This window comes from Myotis nattereri (genome assembly GCF_964212035.1).
Source record: "Myotis nattereri genome assembly, chromosome: 11".
Classification (NCBI taxonomy): Eukaryota; Metazoa; Chordata; class Mammalia; order Chiroptera; family Vespertilionidae; genus Myotis; species Myotis nattereri.
The window spans coordinates 12977170-13000973 of NC_138086.1; the positions used below are offsets into that span (position 1 = coordinate 12977170).

Genomic DNA, 23804 nt, shown 5'->3' on the forward strand with positions numbered 1-23804 from the left:
AGAGTTATTTCAAACCCACAATTCTTCTTCGGTTAAGCAATCACAAGCCTAACTGAAACCAGAGATTTTGTAAAATAAATAAATAAATAATAAAAAAAAGCCATAGCTCCTAAGGGAGTCTCACACACCTTTTCCAATTTGGCTTCAATTTCTTAAAATAAGTGAATAAAAAACGCCGCCAAGTTGGAGCACTTGTAGAGGCATCTGCAGAATACGCGAACCTGCTTTTTGTCGGGGTGTTTATCTCAGCCCCAGGCCATCCAGCTTCCAAAAGACTGTCGGCCCCTGTGGGGGAAGGCGGGACTCCAGCCCCCGGCGCCTACATTTCACAGAACAGCACTCATCTCATTCCGTTTTCCTGTCTTCCCTCAACACTTTCCCTAGTACCTTCTACCCACGCCTTTCCCTCCGCTGGGAAGCTCCTCGCTCTCCCACTTTCACGCTCCGACCCCATCTTCCCGCTCCGACCCCGATGAGCCGTGCCCCCCGCGAGCCTCCGCGGCGCGCGGCTTCTGAGAACACCCCCCGGAAAATCGGCGGAAAACTACTGCGCACGCGCACGGAACTCGCGCCGCTTGGCCTCACGGGTACGATGGGCTGGTTTCTCCGTCTCTGATTCGCGGAGGCCACGGTGTGGGAACTCTCGCGGTATTTGCTGTGGGCGGCTAGTGGGCTGCTGGGGCTGCTGCAGCTCTTTTTGTCGCCCGCGCCTCTGCGCTGCCCCGAGTGTCGGCCGAGCACCATGACTTCCGCCCTGGAGAACTACATCAACCGTATCCTCTGGCGGCCGCCGCCGGCGCGGTTGGAGCCGCGGTGAGGGAGGCCCACGCTCGACCGGAGAGGGCCTGGGCCGAGGTGGCGGGCGGTTGGGACTTCCGGCCACTGCGTGACCCGGGTTCGGGGGGTGAAGGATCCGGGACCCACCAATCCCGCGCCCGCGGCTCTTATGGGCCCAACGCGCCGTTTCATTTTAAACTTTAAAGCATGTGATTATTCTGAACTTTTCGCTGTCTGTGGAAGTCATCGATTTATTCATCCTTCCTACTTCCCTAGGGCCTGGGCCGTGAAGTTTGGGAATAAAAGGAACAGTCGTCCTACCGATGACGATATTGTTGTAAACCCATGTGCTGCCCTTGTTCTATTCGTGGGCTTTGCTCACTGTCCGGCCCCTTTACCACCGGAAGTCTCAACCTCTTTGTGGATATTAGGGAAGTGTCGCAGGGGACCCGGAGCTTCAGAAAGCCTCCGGGAGGTCGCCTAGCGCGCTGTGCGTGTTGACAGCCTTAAAGCCTCGGGGCAGAAAGGCTACAATGTGGCGGGGGGAGTGAAATACTCAAGACGTGATGCTGTAAAGCACCTTTAATTCCTGTGATTACAGTTTTTCTTCTCAATTCCAGAAGCCACGTCCTGGAAGACAGTGCCTTCTCACGCTAGCAATCACTCGGCATTCATTGAGCCCGAATCCATGTTGGTTTTAGAGATGAGAGCACAGGTCTAGGAGAGGGGGGCGTGCCTTGCTCCGAGTCCGCGGTCCCAGATGGAAAGAGGACCGCACATCCCGGCTGCTCTGGGACAGACCGGTTATGCTTGGTCACATACGGACGCTGATTTTCTTTTTCTGTCTCTACCTTTTTTTCCTAATGGCCACAAGGAGTTGAAGGAGTTAGAAACTTCACGTTTTTATGTTGTGCAGGTAGTGTGTGTGTTGAATAGCTGTCTCCTAATTCTGTCACCTTTTCCCCCAGCGATGCAAACCGCTTCCTTACCAGGTTCTAAGGTTTCAGGTTGCATTCCCTGCGAAATGCTTTCCTTGACTCAGTTACCAGGAACCGTTGCTGTGATTACTTCGGATGGGAGGATGATAGTGGTGAGTATTTGGCATATTCATTCATTCTCTGCTTTCTTGGAGGCTTATTGGTTGCAAGGTTTTCTGTCGAAGCCCTGGCCTGTGATGCCGAGGCGCTGTAGTGTTACTCTATTCCTGCATTACGGTTTTCCTGTGACTCAGCTCTACCTCAAAGGTTACCCTGATCACATACAGAAAAGGATTTTTCTTTTTCTACTTTTTTCCTTTTCTAATTGTGTAATTATCACCAGGAAGTGGAGGAGTTAGAACCTTGTTTTTATGTTGTGAATGTAGTATTTTTTTTCTCTATTAACAAATTTGAATATAAGTTAAAGGCTTCTAGAAGCTAAGGTGAATAATAGATTCTGCCCTCAAAGAGCATCTAGTCTAGTATGCAGATATCTGTATTTCATATTTATCTGTTCCAGTTTTTTTTAAAATATATTTTATTGATTTTTTACAGAGCGGAAGGGAGAGGGATAGAGTTAGAAACATCGATGAGAGAGAAACACCAATCAGCTGCCTACTGCACACTCCCTACTGGGGATATGCCCGTAACCAAGGTACATGCCCTTGACGGGAATTGAACCTGGGACCCTTCAGTCCGCAGGCCGACGCTCTATCCACTGAGCCAAACCGGTTAGGGCTCTGTTCCAGTTTTCATTTCCTTTTCCATTCAGTGCTCTGATATTCACTATATGAATCATATTTTTTTGAAAGTTTGTGTATGCTTCTTAGAATCTTTTTTTATGATTAACATACTACATGTATGGAACATTTAAGGTGTGTATGGTGTTAATATTCTTTGACTATTCTAAGGTTGTATGACCTCTCTCTTCTGTAGGACACATTATGATGATTGACCCTAAATTTATTTAATCTCATGTGTCTGTTTATCACAGTATCCCCTTTAATTCCAGAAAAATTTGGGATTCTCTCCTTGACCTCTTCCTTGATCTGAGGAATTTATTCCATAATTTTTGGCTATTTAATTATTTCTTCACTTATAATTCATACAGCTGTTTGCTTTCAAAAAAGTTTTAAGGCTACTAAACTTTCTATATTCTAACCATATCTAATTTATATAATTTAATCTCTCATTTTTCCATTCTGCAATTCTGCTTTTGTTTCTTGTTTTCTATTTAATTCTTGTGATTTTTCTCAGTAGGTTCTTAGAAGATTACCAGAGTGTTAGATTTTGCCATTTATTAAATTATATTATCATTTAATCTTCAGGACAACTGGGTGAGAAGAATTACCCTTGTATTCTAGGTTAGGCACCAAGTTCAGAAAAAGTGAGTCACTTTCCCAGAGTCACCTGTAATCAAGTGGCAGATCCAATCTGGGCTTTATTTCCTTTTTAATCAAGAGAACAATCATGTTTTCTTTTAGGTAACCTCACCTTATATTTTGTCAAGGACAGTTTGAAATATTTTAATCTCAACACTTCAAGAAGCCTTCTGCTATTAACACATACTTGCAAGTAGTTGTTTTGTTTTGCAAAAATATCAAGTTTAAATTTTTCTATTGTTAAAAGGATATGTAGTGAATTGGGAAATTATTTTAATTTTATGAAAGAAGGGAAGCTTTTTAAAAACAGCATTTTGAGTACTAAAGTTCAGCTGTTCTGCATTTCTTTGAGGCATGGTACACTTGATAGAACAGTTATGTGTAAAATGAAGCCAAAATGCTAGGTATGTGTGTGATAACTTTGCTAATTAGTTTACTATAGACAGTACTCCATATTTTGTTTTCTCTTTATTTCATTCTGATTTTATATATCTTGGTTTTCAAAACATGAAACAATAGGGAGCTTCAGAGATTTAAACAACCAAACAAATATAAGTTAATGTTTCTTCAAAAAATTGAATAGCCTCAGGTTGTTGTGCTGTGCCCATATCTTTCCTTATTCAAAATCAGAAGTCTATCATTAAAACTTTATCTGTATATTTCCTTCAAGGTCTGGTTCTAATTATTGCAGTCATGTTTGTATCTACCTTATTGTGTTAATAGGAGGATTGAATAACTATATGCATGTGAGGCCCCTAGAACAGTTCCTGACAAATAGTGAAGTACTCATTTATTGTGTTAACTGTTAAGAACAGTTATACATCTTATGAAGTTTATACATCTTTATGGGACTTATCTGAATCTCTTAAGAATGTGAATTATATTTGCTTGTTCATAGTAGTATAGTAGTTCACTTGTCTGTCTTTGAAGCTATCCTTTCATGGTTCACATCCTAGCTCTGCTACTTTCTACCTGAGAAACCTTGAGAGATTACTTAATCTCCCTGTGCCTCAGTTTTTCTTCTCTGAAGTGGGAATAAATATATGTACTTAAAGGAAAAGATTAGTTGAGATAATATGTACAGTGTGTTTGGCACAAGTCTAGTAGTAGTATGTTGCATGAAGTGATACTGCTACATTGCAATAGCTGGTATATATGGTTCCATACGTATATACACACACAAGGGTGGCAAAAGTAGGTTTACACTCATGAGGATGCAAAACAGTTTATTCTTGTGTGATATATTTTTCCATACGAGCAACTGTAAACCTACTTTTGCCCAGCCTTGTATAATTTTCCCTTAAATTTCACTTGTTTTAGTTTGTGTCTTTAGAATGTTAGCTCCTGGATGGGCTTTTTTGCTACTTTCTTGGAAATACACTGGTACATTGGTGTCCTTTGTAAGTCTAAACAACTCTGCACACTAATGAAATGTGTGGTGTATCCCAACGTGGACACCCTGGGAGGCCACTCTCCCCGGGCTCTGTCCGGGTGGCGTAGGGGAGCAGAGGGCTCTGCCCCGTGATGTACAGTCCCTTTCCACAACGTTGGACAGAAAGCCGGGCCTTGAGTCTGCGCCTGCATATTCCTACAACTTCTCAGAGTCCTGTGGACAATGACTGAGGAGACAAACCATGCAGGAAACATCTAGTAAAAAAAAGTAAAAAAAAAAAAAAAAAGCAAGAGGTAAGTTTTGTGCCAGAATATTGTTAATTATAAAGAGGAATTATATTTTACAGTGGACTTTTATATTTCTATAGGAGGACCCAGCAACTAAAATTAATGTCTGGCTAAATTTACACATTCAGGTAAACCTGAATACTTGAACCTTTCTTTTTACAGGGAACACTGAAAGGTTTTGACCAGACCATTAATTTGATTTTGGATGAAAGCCATGAACGAGTGTTCAGCTCTTCACAGGGAGTGGAACAAGTGGTACTAGGCTTGTACATCGTAAGAGGTGACAACGTGTAAGTGAAATGTGTCTTCTTTAAGGCAGGTTAAATATACTATAGGTGTACTGCCCTGCTATGTGGAGAGGAGGTTTTTATCTACTGAGATTTGTCCATATTTTTAATAGTAAGTGGTCTGGATAGGGTTCAGAAAGGGCCTTGACTTACACTGAATAATTCATTAGGGAGGCTTAGAATGTTCTTCCAAAATTCCTCTTAGTTTCAGAGGAATATAAATATACTAGTACTCCTAGGGTACCAAAGCTAAGGTTTGAAAATTTCTTTGAAATATTTTGCATGAACAATTTTAAATGATTCCTGTTATATAAATAGAGCTGAATTTATAAACAAGTATATATTATTTAAAAAAAAAATTTAGTATAATTGGCACGCTAAGTATGTGCTTTGTTAATGCTGTGATCTCAGTTAATTTGTGACACACTGATAGGGCAGTTTAAGAAGATATATTGTAGTGGTGGCAGTTTAAGAAAAGTCTGCAACAATGTAGAACAAAGCTGTTCAGTAGACCTTTTGGAGTGGGGGTGGTGGAAATGCTGTATATCTGCATTAAGGTAGGTACCACTAAGGTAGGTACTAGCCGTGTATGGCTGCTGAGTACTTGGAAAGTGGCTGGTGTGGCTGAATAACTGAATTTAAATTTTATTTAAATATAATTCAATACATGTGGCTAGTAGCTACTGTATTAGCACATTATAGCAGCTAAAAGATTGTTGAATCAGTTTTCTAGTGAGTACTGTATAGATTTAAAACATGGCTGGAATGCAGCAAAAGATATATTAGCATCTCACATTATTTGCGGGGACAGGTAGGACATAGAAGATGTAAGAATACCATTCATTTGAATTATTTTAAGAAAATCATCTTTGGATGGATAAATTACTGGATTTTTATTCTAAATCAGGGGTTTATAAATTTTAGAGATGACTATTAGGTGCAAAGTTATAAAGTGAGCTATAAAAAATAAGAAGGCTAAGGAAAGGGGGCCCGGGTCCCCTGACCAGAACACACTGATTTTTCATATTGCGGCTCTGCATAAAAATTGATTTTAAGAATCTTTCTCCTACATTAAAAATATTTTTGAACTGCAATTTAAAAAAATGTAGATCTTTGCTGTAGACGCAGTGGTGCTGAAGCCAGCTTATACTGGCTTTTGAAAGCAGATTGTTGTGTTTTCAGTTTTGTAAACTGGTTGATAATGTCTTGTTTTGGTAGCTTGATATCGGGTATAGTGGGAGTATTTGCACTATGGATGTCAGTAAATACTGTAAACCAGCCTCCCATTTTTTTCTTTGGAAAGCTGGTTTTAAAACATTTACCAGCACCCCACTGTCTTCCATAAGGATTTTAAATGATGCTAAATTTTTAAGGGTACAGTTGAGATCTTTGATTTGTTTTATTATGAGAAAACAGTATATTTCCCCAGAGTTTAGTACTTTTCATTATTAGAGAACTGAAGTTTAAAGCAAAATTGGGCAAATTCTGTATTGAAGGTATCTATACTAATAAAAGGGTAATATGCTAATTACACCAGATGTCTTCCGGACATTATTCTGGACATCCTTCCTCATGAAGCCGGGGCTAGAGGGAAGCCAGCCTGGGTTCAGGGTGCCTGCAGGTGGTCCAAGGGAAGCCAGCCCAGGTCCCAGGTGCCTGCGGGCAGTCAGAGGAGGGAAGCAGCCCGGGTCCCAGGTGCCAGAGGGAAGCTGGTGCCAACAGCGGGGGGAAGGAAGGCCTACTCTTGCATGAATTTTCATGCATTGGGCCTCTAGTTCATTTATAAAGAATTTATTCTCATTAAAACCAAACAAATTTAAACAATTTATTTTTAGTGGGATAATGTTTCACACATGTCTGTCTCTTGGTCTAGATGTAACAATAACTATATCCAGCTAGAAAGCTATGGCTTTGTTACTTAGCACAGCATTAATGAAATTATGTTTGTGTTTAATCATGGGAAAACTTACTGGCTGTAAATAGCCAATCACATAAAAATAATTTTGTTAGGTACCTAAGTACTTGTTCCTATTATTTTTGTATATAAAAAAACTACTTTTTGTTCTTGAATTTAAATCAAGCAAACTGAGAAATCATGACAATCCTATCTAATAATAGACAAACATGGTAATTGACTGTACCTTTGCTATGCTTCCCATTGGCTAATCAGGGTGATATGCAAATTAACTGCCAACAAAGGTGGCAGTTAATTTGCATACCTAGGCGCAATGCTGGGTGAAAGGGGAAGGACGGAAGAAGCCGCCTGCCGCTGACAGTGATCAGAAACCCAGGCGGCAGGCAAGAGCTGGGTGGATCACTGCCCCCCCGGCTGGTGTTCAGAGAAGTACCTGTATTTTTTTTTTTTTTCAAAGTACCTGTATTTTTAATAATTTCTTGACATGGTAAAAGAATTTTACATTACGATCCAAGGGTGGTGGGGTGAGGAGAAGGAGCAGCAGAACAATCCAACAAACAAAAAGGGAAACAGAAATGCATATTGGAAGGGATTTGAAGGGTGGGTAGGGGCATTGCCCAACTAAAATGCAATTGGTTTGTTGCTGAGTACTATTCATGGGAAGACAGCATCGTGACTCCTTCTCTACACAGCATATTGGGAGTAAATATTATGCATCTAGGTGGAAATATGACTAGGCGTTGGAAGACAGACAGGGAAAGAAGAAGTCAGAAATAGACACTGAGAGAGTCGCTGGCTGGCTGCAAATACTGACTCTGCAGTAGTGATAGAATAAAAAAGTGGGGGATATCTCTGGAAGATTCAAGAGATAGGGGGCATCTTTTCTATGGTTTTGACTTGCCCAGCAGATTTCCACATACACACGTGTACACACCTATGTTTGCATGCACACACATATACACATAACTGACTGCCCTCCCTGGAAGCACAGAAGAAGAAGAAGAAGAAGCCGCCAGAAGAAGAAGCTGCCCACCTTTGGTCCAGGCGCCAGCACCTGCGGCTGGCTGCAGCCCAGGAGATGGACAAGCCATCCGCCCGAGGTCCCAGGCTGCAGCCACCCGGAGAAGCTGTCAGCCCTGTGGTCCAGGGCGCCAGCGCCTATGGCCAGGAAAATAGGTTCCCTCTTCTTCTGCAGTCATTACTTCAATATTCCCCTTCTGAATTTCTCTCCTGTGCTGCAACCCAACTCCACTTTTCATCGGAAGGATACGGAGCAGAGAGAGCAATATTAAAAGCTTACATTTTTAAGCTGGTAAGGTTAGTACTTAAACATATAAATGGAAAACTAGAGTCCTCCCTATGGTCACAAAGGCTACAAAGGACAGGAACTGTGCATGACCTATTATATCCAGCAACCCATATGGGGACTGAAAACTTTGCAATGATGACAATTAGTGAAGATATGAATCAACAAAAATAGTTGACAGGGACAATTCTTCCATCTTTGAAAATATCTACATCAAATCTGTTTAAATATTAGATTTTCATCTGCATAATATAACACATTCTGACACCACCACCACCAGTGTGGTCAGTGTTGTGCCGATAAATGTTTAATAACTGAGGGACACCCCCCCCCCTGCACAAATTTTTGTGCACTGGGCTACTAGTTACTAATAAATATTATACACCCCTATGGATTTAGTTCATTGACATTACTGGTAGGTCGCTGAAGGAGGAATGCACAAGGCCAAAATGTTGAGGGATTATGAATTTATTCGATTATCCACACATCAAGTGGCTGAGCCTGGATGGTTCCAGCCCCCAGTGACAGGAGTCAGCTGCTTTTAAAGGACTTTTGGCAGGCTTTTCCTGGGCGGAGACTTCTTTATGCATACCAGGAGGGGAGATAATGGAATGTAGTAGCAGCAAGTGAAATGTGGTTTCAGCAAAGGGAATGTCCATAGTGAAATGGCCTGAAAAGCCAGTTCCCGGGGAGAAGGGTATTGATTCAGTTGCTCTATCAAATCTAACAGTTACTTAAGTAAAAAATGCTTTATTTTCTTATTTAGTAGTGATTTTGTGATTCTCCCCTCTTCTCAGACCTCCCTAATACAGTTCCTAGAGTTGAAATCATATGATTGAATCACACTACATGAAATATGTCCTTTAATATGAGTTCCTGTAATAACATTGCCTTCCAATGATTTCTTTTTGAGTTTTGTTACTTCATGGAAAGTTTGGTTTTCAAATTAAGTAGTTCTTTTTACTTTGATCCTCTCAGTTTTATTCAGAAATAAGATTGTTTTAACTGACTTTTTTTCTCCTCAACTAATTGCAGTGCAGTCATTGGAGAAATTGATGAAGAAACAGATTCTGCGCTTGATTTGGGGAATATTCGAGCAGAACCTCTGAACTCAGTAGCACACTGAGGAAAAATTACATACATTGGACAGCTGTAAATCTTTGTACAGAAACTGATTATTCTGAGGATGATGTGTGGAGTTTTTATAAATGTGTAATTGTGCAATTTTGACTATTGATTAATTGTGATATAATATGTAAATTATATTTTTACATTTTGTTGAATAAAGATTTTTTTTGTCTAAATCATAGGTTTGGTAGCTTGGTTTTATTTTTCCATTAAATAGTGTGAAAATGTAATGGTTATTTTGAGAATTTTTAGAAAAAATTTTTTGTATTTTAATCTTTATGGAAAACTAGTTGAAAAGAGAAATGTGTGTGCTGTATAACTCAAGCATAAAATACCACCAATAACAGTGCAGGATACACGTCACAGGAAGGTAAGTCTTGCTTTCCAGTTATGTAACCCCTCTCACCCCCCTCATTTATTGCACTGCTCTGGCGGCTGTTCCCTCGCACTTTAGAAGTGTGGGTAAAATGTGTTTGGTTGAGAAAAGGAAAAATGCTTATAACAAAGTTGTATATTATCTGAAAAAATTAATGCCATATAGTATTAAAAGCTATCTTGGTTCTTAATTTTAAGAATTGTGGAATTATTAGTATTAGAGGAGTTTTTTGTTTATAAATGTGAGTAAATAACCCTTAAGTTTGTGTTGAAATAGTGCTTACTATTATTGTCAACAACTTTCTATGACACTGGTTCCATAAACGTGATTTCAAAAAAAGTACTGTAAACCTGATTTCTAGAGCATTTCAGGCCTATCCTTGGTTGGTTATTTGAGTTAAGTAATGCCCCTCATCTACAAATAGGCTGTTTTCTAAAACTCCTTGTACAATTGGTTGATTACATATTTTAAAGAATCCATAGAAACAATGTTATAAGTAGTATTTAGACATCCAGGCTAGTCCACAAAGATTATCAACCCGTGTTTAGGACAAAAAAAAAAAAAAAAACCGGAAAAATATTTACATTCTTAACAATTAAAATTAAAATTCTTAATAAAAGTGTTAAAAACAGCCGAAACCGGTTTGGCTCAGTGGATAGAGCGTCGGCCTGCGGACTGGGAGGTCCCGGGTTCGATTCCGGTCAAGGGCATGTACCTTGGTTGCGGGCACATCCCCAATGGGGGATGTGCGGGAGGCAGCTGATCGATGTTTCTCTCTCTCATCGGTGTTTCTAGCTCTCTGTCTCTCTCCCTTCCTCTCTGTAAAAAATCAATAAAATATATTTTTTTAAAAAAAGTGTTAAAAATAGCTATTGGCAAGCTTTTTTTGTAAAGATGCAGGTAGTAAATACTTCAAACTCTTGAGGGCCCATATGGTCTATGTGTTCTAGCTTCTCATGAAAACAACCATAGATAATAAATAATGAATGGCCGAAGCCGGTTTGGCTCAGTGGATGGAGCGTCGGCCTGCAGACTGAGAGGTCCCAGCTTCGATTCCGGTCGGGGGCATGTACCTGGGTTGCGGGCATATCCCCAGTGGGGGGTGTGCAGGAGGCAGCTGATCGATGTTTCTCTCATCGATGTTTCTAACTCTCTATCTCTCTCCCTTCCTCTCTGTAAAAAATCAATAAAATATATATTTTAAAAAAATAAAATAAAATAAATAAATAAATAATGAATGGGTGTGGCAGAGCTCCAGTAAAACTTCATTTACAATTAACTGGCAGGCTGGATCCTTGACTTAAACAATACAAGCTCAAGAAGGATGATATATAATTACGAGTTCTGGGGTCTATTTTTTCAATTTAGGTTATAATTTTTTTAAAATATATTTTATTGATTTTTTTACAGAGGGAGAGGGATAGAGAGGTAGAAACATCAGTGAGAGAGAAACATTGATCAGCTGCCTCCTGCACACCTCCCACTGGGGGATGTGCCCGCAACCAAGGTACATGCCCTTGACCAGAATCAAACCTGGGACCTTTCAGTCCACAGGCTGACGCTCTACCCCTGAGCCAAACCGGTTAAGGTTAGGTCATAATTTTTAATAAAACTCTTACAGATGTAGTTTTTTGGTTCACAAAACATTTTTCAGTGGTAATTATAGGTTAAAAATGATTTGAGCCTCCTTTATAAGAAACTGTCAGAATAAAAGTCTCATTAAAGAATATAAAAAATTTACCACTGCATATTAATGATACCATTTATAGTTATGTTTCCCTTACAGTGCTTTTGCAAAAGATATCAACTTGAGTTGGTTGAGCATAAAAACCTACCATGTGCACCCAGGAGTAAAGAACTGCATGCACATTTTCATTTATTTCCTCTACAAATCAATAAACACAACCAACTCACACTTTGGGAATGATTTTCCTGACATCAACCAAGAAAATACATCTTTGTATGTCATTTTTTACTTCAAAATGATACATCATATTGGCAACTCATTACTGTGAGGGAGGGGGTCTCTGGTTTGTCTATTGGTTTATGTGTAATTTGTGTTATATCACATATGTTGGGAAAACATCTGACTTTGGACTTCATTTATAGATAGAATACATTTCTCTTGTCAATTGAGCTGCCTTTGTTCTTTTACTTGATAATTGGAATTAGTTTACCAATTTAAAATATCATCTATAATAATAAAAGCATAATATGCTAATGAGACCGGACAGCTGAATGACCTTCCGGACGTCATTCCAGAAGTCCTTCCGAACTAAGCTGTGGCAGCGGGGGCTGAGGCAGAGTTGGTTAGGGGCAATCAGGCAGGCAGAGGCCTTTAGAGGTGATCAGGCAGGCAGGCAGAAAAGGTTAGGGGTGATCAGGCAGGTAAGCAGGCGAGCAGTTAGGAGCCAGCGGACCCAGATTATGAGAGGGATGTCTGCCAGTTTGGGATCGGGCCTAAACTGGCAGCCTGACATCCCCTGAGGGGTCCCAGATTGCGAGAGGGTGTAGGCCGGGCAAGCACTGGGCCTCGTTTAATATAATAGTCCCTAATTAAACTTGCCGGTTTTGCTTTGCCCATTTTACATTTTTACTTTATTACTAAATTGATCATGAAACCTAACACTACAACACCCAAATATTTATGGATGGCCAAAACTAGCTGATCTTCTTTTAATGGTTCCAGAGAAGCCCTGAACATCAGAACATCAACCAAATTATTCTGGGAGATGGTATTTGATGACCAATGAAAAAAAACGCTCAACAGTTATCTCCTTAACAAGTTTTGTTTTTGTTAAACAGTGAAGCTATTTTCTTCTCTGTGCTTCGTGACTCAGGTACTATCTAAACCCAACTTAATGAATCAATTTTTTCTTGGCATGGTATTCTCACTAAAACATTTTGCAAATGGCAACTAACTTCAAAAAGGACTTAATTTGTTTCTTTTTAACTGAAAAGATACTATCTAAAATAATAATTTAAAACATTGCTTTCATGTTAAAACAGTTTGATAAATGGCCTTACATGCTAACAGTTTTGGCTTAAATAGTACAAATCTTGATGCCAGAGAATAAGAGATATTACAGATACACTTTCATTAATATTTGCTTTAAGCATCTCCTTTAACATCTTAACAAAATTTGAATTTTTAACCTCATGAGATATAAGAACTTTTAAGTATTTAATGCAAATATAGGCTATGTCAACATTTTTTCTCAGACATGTAACACAAAAGATTCCCCATGTAGACAAGAAAGGAAACAATCCATAATGGGATCAAAAACTGCTTGTGTAGTAGCCAAAGTTACAGAGCAGTCAGTCTTTAACTGGCAATATAATGCATTCTGGGCCGTCTCCTTCAAAATTAGTACATACTGTTGAATGCATGCCATGTGCCAGCTGTGATGTTAAGTGCTTAGAACAGTGACTATTTTACATACGGCAAAATTGAGACTCAATAGGGTTAGGCGCCTTACAAGAGGTCACTTGTAATAGGACTCAGGTCTTTGTACTCCTTACTGCCTTATCTGCACAAAGTATAATCTCAAAATTTCTCTCAAGTACCTATCAAAAGCATAGTTAAAAGAAATACTTAAATGATCAAGGCTATTCCCAAAGCTTCATATACAGGGTGGGGCAAAAGTAGGTTTATAGTTCATGTGGAAAATAATGTAATGTTAATAAATAATAATACAAAAATAAATTGTTTCACATACAACTGTAAACCCAAATTTGCCCCAGTATTCATTGTGGACCACCTTTATTATAATTACCTGAAATACTTTAAATATTCTTGGCCCTACTCTCATTATTGTGGTTCAGTAGATATGTAGGCACAGGTGGTCTTTGTGAACAGATGCTGCCTCCTAGTGATCACTGCTTAGTTTTCTATGTGTCCGTAATGTTAAAACAAAACAACAAAAAAGCCTGCAAAGGAGATTTTTGAAATTTTGTCAGGGACATTTGTCAAGCCATTAATGCATGTTAGGTACTATGCTTGAAGCTATAGGTATATCAGGGAACAATATTAACAAGCTCTTGTTCTTGTGAAGCTTGTATCTGTCTATAGTTCCTTGGCCAAATCATCTTGACTCAAAGATATACTGTTCAAGATCATGAGTTAGTTCATTAGATTCTCTCAGTACTCTGGGATGTAACTTAAGGGTCTTGGATTCATTATAGTAACTGAAAACTGGTTTTTTGAGTTTAATATAATTTGTATTGAACTTTGCCTGCCTTTTTTTCTGTTTTAAGATTACAAAGTCTGTGTAGGTTGCAAAACAAGAAAGATAAAGGCAAAATGGGACTTCACCAACAGTTCTCTATCATTAGCCAACAGTATACATCATTTGGTGAATGAATGAATTGAGAACTATTCTCTAAGACATCTTTCCTTAGGTTTAGCATTTAAAAATTTTAAAACATTCAATTTTTAAATTGATTTTTCTTATACCCATTACTTCCATACGTTTTGTACATATTTCTCTTTTAAGCATCCTTTAATTTTATAGATGTATTGCTTGCCTGAGGTGGCACAGATCAAGCATTGTTAAACTAGGATCAAAATCCCATCCTAGTGTTTTTTCAACTATATGATATTGTTTCTTCTCTCTTATCATCTTATACTGTACACATTTTTAAAAGTTTTATTTTTCCCATATACTACCTTTACAAATGCCACATGATAGAAATGGCACAATATTGTTATTACATTTGAAATACGTTAAGAGGAAAATAATCTAGGATTGGAGGGGTGGGAGAGATCCCTGGAGGATATGACACATTTTGTCATGTATGTAAAACTAGAGTGTCTATGTGTGTGGGGCTATGGCAGGAAAATAGTTTCTGTTTGCTGTCTGAAAATATGCACAAAGTATCTTATGTTTCATCTAATTTGCCTCATACCAGGTAAATCATAGGTTATACTGATTTGCACTTCACAAGAAGGGAATTCATAAGCATATGTTGTCAGAGTTTTACAATCTGGCTTATACAGCATTTTAGAATAAATGGTATGAAAGAGGTCAGAATGACAACTTAAAGTTTTTAATGAAACTTATTTATCTTTAAAATTACAATTTTACTTTATTTTCTAAAATGATTTATTGTTTTGATAAATATTGACAAGTGTTTAATGTATTTACCAATTGTCTCTGTGACCTATGGTGAATGTACACATTTCTCCGAAATTTCGCTATTTTTAATTAAGTTAATAAATGAAAAAACATTGCTCTTTTTTATTTATCTTTATTTTCAAGACCATTACAAATGTCCCCTCCTTGTTCCCCCATCACCCCATCCACCCAGTTACCGCAGGCCTTCCTGCAATATTACTAGTATCTGTGACCATGGGCAATGCATATCCTATATACTGGTAATAAAGCACTAATATACTAATTAGACCGAACAGCAAAATGACTGTCCAGGGCTGCGAGGGCTAAGCCCCTTGCATGAATTTTGTGCATCAGGCCTCTAGTATGTATATAAGTTCTGTGGTTAATCTCTTCCCGTACCGCTTCACCCTTTCCTCTGAGGTTCCTCAGTGGGTTCCATGCTTCCATGCTTCTGGATCTATTTAGTTCATCACTTTATTTTGTTCATTAGATTCTACATATAAGTGAGATAATAGGATACTTGTCTTTCTCTGACTGGCTTATTTTACTTACTACAATAATCTCCAGGTCCCTCCATGCTGTCTCAAAGAGTAAGCGATCCTTATTTTTTTTACAACTGCATAGTATTCAAATGTGTAAATGTACCACATCTTTTTTATCCACTCATCTACTGATGGACACTTGGGCTGTTTCTGGATCTTAGCTATTAGAAATAATGCTGCTATGAACATAGGGGGGCATACATTCTTTCTGACTGGTATTTTGGGATTCTTTTTGGATATATTCCTAGAAGTGAGATCATTGGGTCATATGGAAGTTCCATTTTTCTTGAGGAAACTCCATACTGTTTTCCATAGTGGCTGCACCAGTCTGCATTCCCACCAGTATACTAATGTTTCTTTTTCTCCACATCCTTGCCAGTACTTGTCATTTGTTGATTTGTTGATGGTAGCCATTCTAGCAGGTGTGAGGTGATATCTCATGGTAGTCTTAATTTCCATCTCTCTGATGATTAGTGACATTGAGCATTTTTTCATGTCTCTTGGACATCTGTATGTTCACTTTGAAGAAGAGTCTATTCAAGTATGTTGTCCATTCTTTTTATTGACTTTCCCCCCCTTTTGTGGAGTTGTATGAGTTTGTTATATAATTTGGAGATAGCCCTGTATCAGGTGTATTATTGGCAAGTAGGTTCTTCCATACAGTGGGTTCCCTCATAAAATTATGATGCTGTTTTTTTTTTAGCTGTTCAGAAGCTTTTAGTTTGTTGTAGTCCCATTTGTTTATTTTTTCCTTTGTTTCTCTTACACTAGGAGATGTATCAGTGAAAATTCTGCTACATGAAATATCTGAGATTTTATTATCTATGTTTTCTTCTAGGAGTTTTACAGATTCATGACTTACATGTAAGTCTTTTATCCATTTTGATTTTATTCTTGTGTATGGTGTAAGTTGATCTAGTTTTGCAGGCTTTTTTTTTTTTTTTTTGCATATACCTGTCCGATTTTCCCAACACCATTTATTGAAGAGACTGTCTTTACTCCATTGTATGCTGCTGCCTCCAATGTCAAATATTAATTGAACATAATGGCTTGGGTTGAATTCTGGGTTCTCTGTTCTGTTCCATTGATCTATATGCCTTTTCTGGTGCCAGCACCAGGCTGTTTTGAGAGTAGTATAATTTGATATACAGTATTATGATCCTTCCATCTTGGTTCTTTGTTCTCAAGATTGCTGAGGCTCTTTGGGGTCTTTTTGGTTCCATATAAATTTTTGGAGTATTTGTTTTAGATCTCCGAAATATGCCATTGGTATTTTAATAGGGATTACATTGAATCTATATATTGCTTTGGGTAGTATGGACATTTTAATGATGCTAATTCTTCCAATTCATGAATACAGTACTTGTTTCATTTTTCTTTATTTCTTTTTCAATGTCCTGTAGTTTTCTGAGTAAAAGTCTTTTATATCCTTGACTAAGTTTATTTCTAGGTGTTTCATTGATTTGTTGTTGCAGTCGTAAACTGAATTTGTTTTTTATTTTGTCTTTCTGAGAGTTCATTATTGGTGCATAAAAATGGCATGGAGTTTTGGATGTTCATTTTATATCTGTATTGTGCTGTTTTGCCTAATTCATTTATTAAATCTAGCAGGTTTTTGGTGGAGTCTTTAAGGTTTTCTATGTACAGAATCATGCCATCTGAAAATAATGACAGTTTGACATCTCTCTTTCCTATTTGGATGTCTTTTATTTTTTTCTTTTTGTCTGATCACGGTGGCTTAGATTTAGAGTACTCAATTGAATAAAGGTGGTAAATGTGGACATCCCTGTCTTGTTCCTGTTCTTAGATAAATGCTTTTAGTTTTTCCTCATTGAGTATGATGTTAGCTATAGATTTGTCATATATGGTCTTTATCATGTTGAGATATTCTCCCTCTATTCCCACTTTACTGGGAGGTGTTATAAAAAATGGTTGCTGGATTTTGATGAATGCTTTTTCTGAGTCTAATGAAATGATCATGTGATTTTTATCCTTTATTTTGTTTATGTGATGTATCACATTTATTGATTTGCATATATCGTATCAGCCTTGTATACCTGGAATAAGTCCTAGTTGGTCATGGTGTATGATCTTTTTGCCATATTGGTGGATCTGATTTGGTAATATTTTTTGAGGATTTTAGCATCTATGTTCAACATGGATATTGGCCTGTAATTTTTTTCTTTGTAGTGTCTGGTTTTGGAGTCAGGATAATGCTGGCCTCATAAAAAGAGCTTGGAAGTCTTCCCACCTCTTGAATTTTTTAAAACTAGTTTGAGGATAGGTGTTCGTTCTGTTTTGAAGCTATTGGGAGCAGGACTTTGTTTGCTGGGAGTTTTTTGATTACTGCTTCAGTCTCATTAGTTGTTATTGGCCTATTCAGGTTTTCTGATTCACCTTGGTTGAGTTTTGGAAGATTTGTGTTTCTAGGAATTTGTCCATTTCATCTAGGTAGCCCAATTTGTTGGCATATAGTTGTTAATAGTAATTTCTTACTATCCCTTTAGTTCTTGTGGTGTCAGTTGTTACTTCACACTTTTATTTCTGATTTTATTTATTTGGGTCCTCTTTCTTTCTTTCTTGATGAGTCTGGCTAAAGGTTCATCAATCTTGTTTATCTTTTTAAAGAAACAGCTCTTGGTTTCAGTGGTCAAAAGTATCCCTGGTGGAGAATGCTGCCAGCCTTGCCCATATAGGAGTCTAATCATTTCCTTTTGGTTCCAGACAATAGTCCCTGAGGGTCTCACACTTGGAATATCCTGCTCTGAGCTGTTCTCCAGTCCCCCCACCAAACTGCACCCAGTGGGGGAATCTGGCCTTCACAGAGCTGATCCAAACTGAGAGGAATATTCACCAGCACCACCAGGAATTCAAAGTGGCTCCTCTCTTCTGGGGCTTCCAATCTAGTTGGGAAAATGTCCCACACAGTGTGCATGAGGCCAGTAGGAAGAGACGGCATAAACCAGGATACCATTCTGGAATTTATGGCTTTAGAGTTCTTGGTGAGGTCCACTAACATTGTTTTCCAACACCCATCTCAGCTCATTAGTGCTCCATGCTCTCCCTTAAGATACACTTGTCCTGAGTCATCTTGGCTCCTCCACATGTGAGCTGCAGGCAATGCTAATGTCTCAGACATACCTGTGTACCTCATGGCCTTAAAATACCATAAGGTACACAGGAGTTACAGAATTTACCAGGCGACCGAAAAATACACAGGAGTACCCGGAGATACAGGAAAAACCCATTTATTTACAGATTTACTAGTACCGTGACTCAGGGCAGCCTATTTACCAATCCTGAGTAAATCAATATGGAGGAAGCTTTCTCTTTATACCCTTTTGTTTCTTTGTCCCCCAAAATATGGATCATACTTCCGGAACTTTCGTGGGCTTTGCAAAAAAGCCCTGTGTGTTGGGATGGGGGCTGTGAGACAACACCTAAAGCCTGGCCTGGTGCCAGTGCTAATAACCCCCTCTGGGGGTTGTGTATTGTTCATGGTTTATGGCCTCTGTAAAATGGGAGTATTTAGGTAAACAGGCCTTGCAAAACCAGATAATTAAGGAAGGGGCAGTGACTACCAGGGGTGGGCAAACTTTTTGACTCGAGGGCCACAATGGGTTCTTAAACTGGACCGGAGGGCCGGAACAAAAGCATGGATGGAATGTTTGTGTGAACTAATATAAATTCAAAGTAAACATCATTACATAAAAGGGTATGGTCTTTTATTTTTTTAGTTTTATTCATTTCAAACGGGCCGGATCTGGCCCGCGGGCCGTAGTTTGCCCACGGCTGGTAGACTATAGGCTAATAGGAATGTGCATTAGGGATACAGAGTCAGGCTGCTAGCATACCTTCCCCCCACCAAATGTCTTATTTTCCTCATCAATGTGGCCAAGCAACATTAAAATCTCTTTAATGTTGGGCGGGAGCAATTTAAACACCCATCCCTTACTCAAGTATTCAATGACTTTCTTCATGCAACTGCCTGTATAGGAAAGAAGCATACCATAGTGCTACAGTTGTGTTACACAATCCCCAGGGAGCACACAAGCTCATAAAATATAGAATAAAGGAGTTTAGTTTGGGAGGAAATGTATGGAGTCCTATCTCAGTGAAATGGCACCTGGAGTTCTAGTTATTTTTATCAACATGATTATTTCTGCATTTCATAATTTCAGTGTATAAAAGAATTTGTTAACTCTATAGTACTACCTAAAACAATGTTTATAACTAAATGCACTGCATCAAAAAACACTGATAATGTGTCAAAAGCAGAAGATGATTAAAACCCTTTGATGCTGAGGACCGTAAATGCGGCAGCCTTGTCCTCAAACTGCTACTACATTCTTGAGAATGCATTTTCCTACAGAGCCACAGTGCCTTATCACAGCTTCCAAAATAAACAATAATTCACCCAGTACCTTGTCTACAATTGAATTTCCCCAATTCTCTCAAAAATGCCTTTTTACAATTGGTCATAAGAAAAGACATGATTTCTCTGTATCCTAGTTTTTGGTATTCAGATAATTTTTTGTACTTTCCCTAGAGTTGTTTGCTTGTGTTGATCCCCCTATTTCCCTGGGCAGTAACACTGAGGTGCCTTTTGTTGGGGCTGGAGATCTGAACTCAGGAAGAAGTAGCTGGCCCTTCTCTCCCTTCCCACTCCCCTGGCCACCATTCTTACAGTGGGGGCTGCTCCTTCTGGTGCTAAGAACTCTGCTGCTCCTGCACCAACTACCCCGGAATAGTCCTGCCCTTTTTGCTCTAGACCAGTGGTTCTCAACCTTTTGGCCCTTTAAATACAGTTCCTCATGTTGTGACCCAACCATAAAATTATTTTCGTTGCTACTTCATAACTGTAATGTTGCTACTGTTATGAGTCATAATGTAAATATCTGATATGCAGGATGGTCTTAGGCGACCCCTGTGAAAGGGGCGTTCGGCCGCCAAAGGGGTTGCGACCCACAGGTTGAGAACCGCTGCCCTAGACACATCACATCCCTGCTGTCCTTAGCTATTCTTTATTATTATTATTATTATTGTTATTGTTATTATTGTTTTTTTTAGAGAGAGAGGGAGGGAGGGAAAGAGAGAGGGAAAGAGAGGTCAATTTATTATTCCACTTATTTATGCTTTCATTGGTGGATTGGTTATTTTTTATATATGTTCTCACTGGATATAAAACCATGGCATGTGGGAAGGATGCTCTAGTGAGCTACCCGGCCAGAGCTGTCCTTTGCTATTCTTTGTATTGGGGGAAAACTTTAGGTCTTTCTGAGCTTTGCTTCTTTGACGCTTTTTACAAAATCTGTTCTACTCCTCTTCACTTAGTCATCTTTGCTTCTGTCTTTTGTCCCTGCAAATTCTGAAGTCCTCAGAAGCACCCAGAGTGCTGGGGTGTTTCAGATGCTTCCTTCTTGCAGTCCTGTGGTGATTTCAGATCTCATCAGTTGGGTTTTAAGGAGGAGGATGTGCAACTTGGACCATGAGAGGCATCTCTGCCTTTCTGTAGGGAACAGACAATCCTGGCAGTGTGGGCAGCTCTTCCAGACCCTGAGCCTGCTGAGCTACTCCAGGTGGGAGAGAGGCCCTAGCGACAAAATTGCTAATTTCCACATCTCTTCCCAGGAAGCCCAGCAGTGCTTCTGATTCTTGTTGATAAAGACATTTAACACTGTCTATTGATAAGTAGATGCTCTGGGAAGATTCTTAGGGGATATAAATAATTGATACTGTGAATGTAGTCATTTATAAACTATAAACTGAGAATATCAGGATATAAATAATTGATACTGTTAATGTAATCATTTATAAACTATAACTGAGAATATCACTGTAAAGTAAAAATGAAAATATTCTAGGACTTTAAATAGTTTAAACAGCAGGAAAGGTTCTTAGGTGGTCCAAAATTAGTGACTTATTTCAATCAAGTTGGCTAGAGTCAGGTATAGTTTCAATTATACCTTTCCTCCCTTCTCGCTACCACACTTTGCTAGTCTTTTGTAGTTTCCCACTCCCAACTCCAGGTGTGAAACCCAACATTGTTCCTGTTTTCATCTTCAGTACAATTTTTTGAAAGTCAACACTACCAAGTAGCACTACTGTGTATGAATCATTGAGATGAGAGATGGGAGATGGGAATACAAAAAATTAAAAATATAGTCTTTTCCCTCCAGGAGCTAACAGTAATTTGGGGGAAACTCATTACAGACACCACGCCCCCCCTAAATAAAAAGACATGGTAAAGATACTGTATATTCTAAGAGATCAAGGAAAAGACATGGTGTGGGGGTGAATTAGCTTTTATTTATCCCACCTTTTAATAGATTGGGGTTTTATTTAATGTCTACATTCTTTAAGTCAAGAAAAAAAGGAAAAGTCTGTGAAGATATGTAAGGGTTTTTTGATATTTTGAATATCAGTAGAATGAAAGGCTAATATTTGATGATATAACAATTATCAGTAGACATTTCAAAGTTGACAATCCTGTTAAGGTTCGAAGATAGAGGTGTGAATATTCTCAAATGGAAGACATTTTACAGGAAGAAAAACTACGTCCAAGAGTCTGAAACTAGAGAAGGCGGAGAAGGGCAGAGTGTACGGTAGGATGTCTAGGTGGGGCCTCCGAGCCACTTTCTCATCCTGGTTCTACGCTTAGCTTTGTGTATAACCTTGAGAAAGGTTACACACTCAGCTGCCTCCTCAGCTCAAACTGAGGTTAGAACACTGACCTTCCTTCCTCGTTTGTTAGATGCATGTGTAATCCCCCTAAAAGCATCAGCACCCAGGCATAGTACCGCGGGGCAGATGCCACAAATGTGCATCGAATGAAGGGCATGTTTTTTTGTCCTTGCAGGTGCAGACTACCCAAAGCACCCAAGAGCATGGGGTTTCCTTAGGGCTTCCACAGGGATCATCCTGTTCAGTCTGGCGGCAACCCCACAGAGAGGTAAAGTGGTGTTAGAGCTCAGAGTGGGAGACCAAGGGCTCCCTGTGGGTGTTCTCAATCTAGATCTCACCCCTTTTCCTGTACACTTCACTGCTTCCTGGGTAACCGGCATACACTGAGAAGGCAAACCACCTTAGTTACAGCGGATTGTTCAAGCCTGTTAATGATGCCATAATCACACACCAGCAACAGGACTGTTATAGGAGTGGCAACAAGCGATGCTGTGAGAGAATAACAGTCCATCTACATAGCCAGTGTTCTGTATTTGCCAAAGAAAACCATTCTCTTTGTGTTGTATTTTATAAGGTGCAAGATATTTCATATCATTTATTTCACTTACTATTGTTTACAACCCAGTTAGGTAGTAGGGCAGACATTACCATTTTATAACGAAGAAACTGAGCTTCTAAGAGATCATATGGTCAGCTCATGGCCAACCAGAGATCATTCCTTGGAGGGCCAGGATAACCGTTCTTTTTAAAGAGTAATCCCCGCAATGAAAAACCGACAACAAAATAATGGCAATCAATTGCGGTGTCCCAGTCAGTAGAAATATTGCAAAAAAGAAAAAAAAAAGGAAAGACAGACAGAAAGAAATGAAATTATAAATAATAAAATGTGGTGTGTGTGTGTGTGTGTGTGTGTGTGTGTGTGTGTATGGGTGGAATTAGTTCTTTTCTATGACTTGTGTGACTAAGTTAGGGTTGCCAGGTAAAATACAATATGCTTATTCAGATATGAGGGTTTTTTTAAATGACTGATTTTAGAGAGAGGAAAGGAGACAGAGAAACATCAATTTGTTGTTCCAATTATTTATGCATTCATTGGTTGATTCTTGTATGTGCCCTGATCAGGAATTGAAACCACAACCTTAGGGGTTTATCAGGTTGATGCTCTAACCAACTGAGCAACCCAGCCAGAGACTTAGATCTGAATTACAGATGTAGTTTTTTAGTGTGAGCATATCCCAAATATTGCATGGTGTATCCTGCAATCATTGCATATACCATAATTTGAAGCCAAAATAATCTTGATTTGCAAAAGCCCTGCATTTGAGAAGAGAATGGGGATTTTCCTAAAACCCCCAAATCTTTATGTTTCACTAGAAAAGCAAAGCTTGGTGGATCCAAGGCTTAAGCCAGTAACATGAACCTGCTGCTATTTCACCTGACCTGTGGCTAGGAAGGGGAATGAGATATGGTTCATTCCCTCCTAGATCAGATAAATCTCTTTTCAATGAGCACTGCAGACACAAGGGGACCTCCTTTTCAGAATGACCCATGCAGATTCATGAGCGCTGAATATGCAGCCTGTCCAATAGTTTTCAACGACAGGATGTCATTCACAGTTCATTTTCTGGTGTAA

General features: G+C 39.1%; 1 protein-coding gene across 1 annotated transcript; it reads left to right on the forward strand.

Annotated features, from left to right (window-relative positions):
• The first annotated feature begins 636 nt into the window (after positions 1 to 636).
• On the forward strand, positions 637 to 9628 carry LSM8 (LSM8 homolog, U6 small nuclear RNA associated). The gene is made up of 4 exons (XM_081101690.1): positions 637 to 773; positions 1827 to 1867; positions 4979 to 5106; positions 9360 to 9628. Exons 1-4 carry the CDS (start codon positions 743 to 745, stop codon positions 9448 to 9450), a joined length of 291 nt encoding a protein of 96 aa, XP_080957816.1. The 5' UTR covers positions 637 to 742; the 3' UTR covers positions 9451 to 9628.
• Positions 9629 to 23804: the final 14176 nt, after the last annotated feature.

Excerpts from the sequence above, each read along its gene's own strand:
- LSM8 (XM_081101690.1), top strand. The coding sequence starts at position 743 with ATGACTTCCGCCCTGGAGAACTACATCAACC. Across the intron at positions 774-1,826 it reads CCTGGAGAACTACATCAACC|GAACCGTTGCTGTGATTACT; the intron begins GTATCCTCTGGC and ends CTCAGTTACCAG. Across the intron at positions 5,107-9,359 it reads ATCGTAAGAGGTGACAACGT|TGCAGTCATTGGAGAAATTG; the intron begins GTAAGTGAAATG and ends AACTAATTGCAG.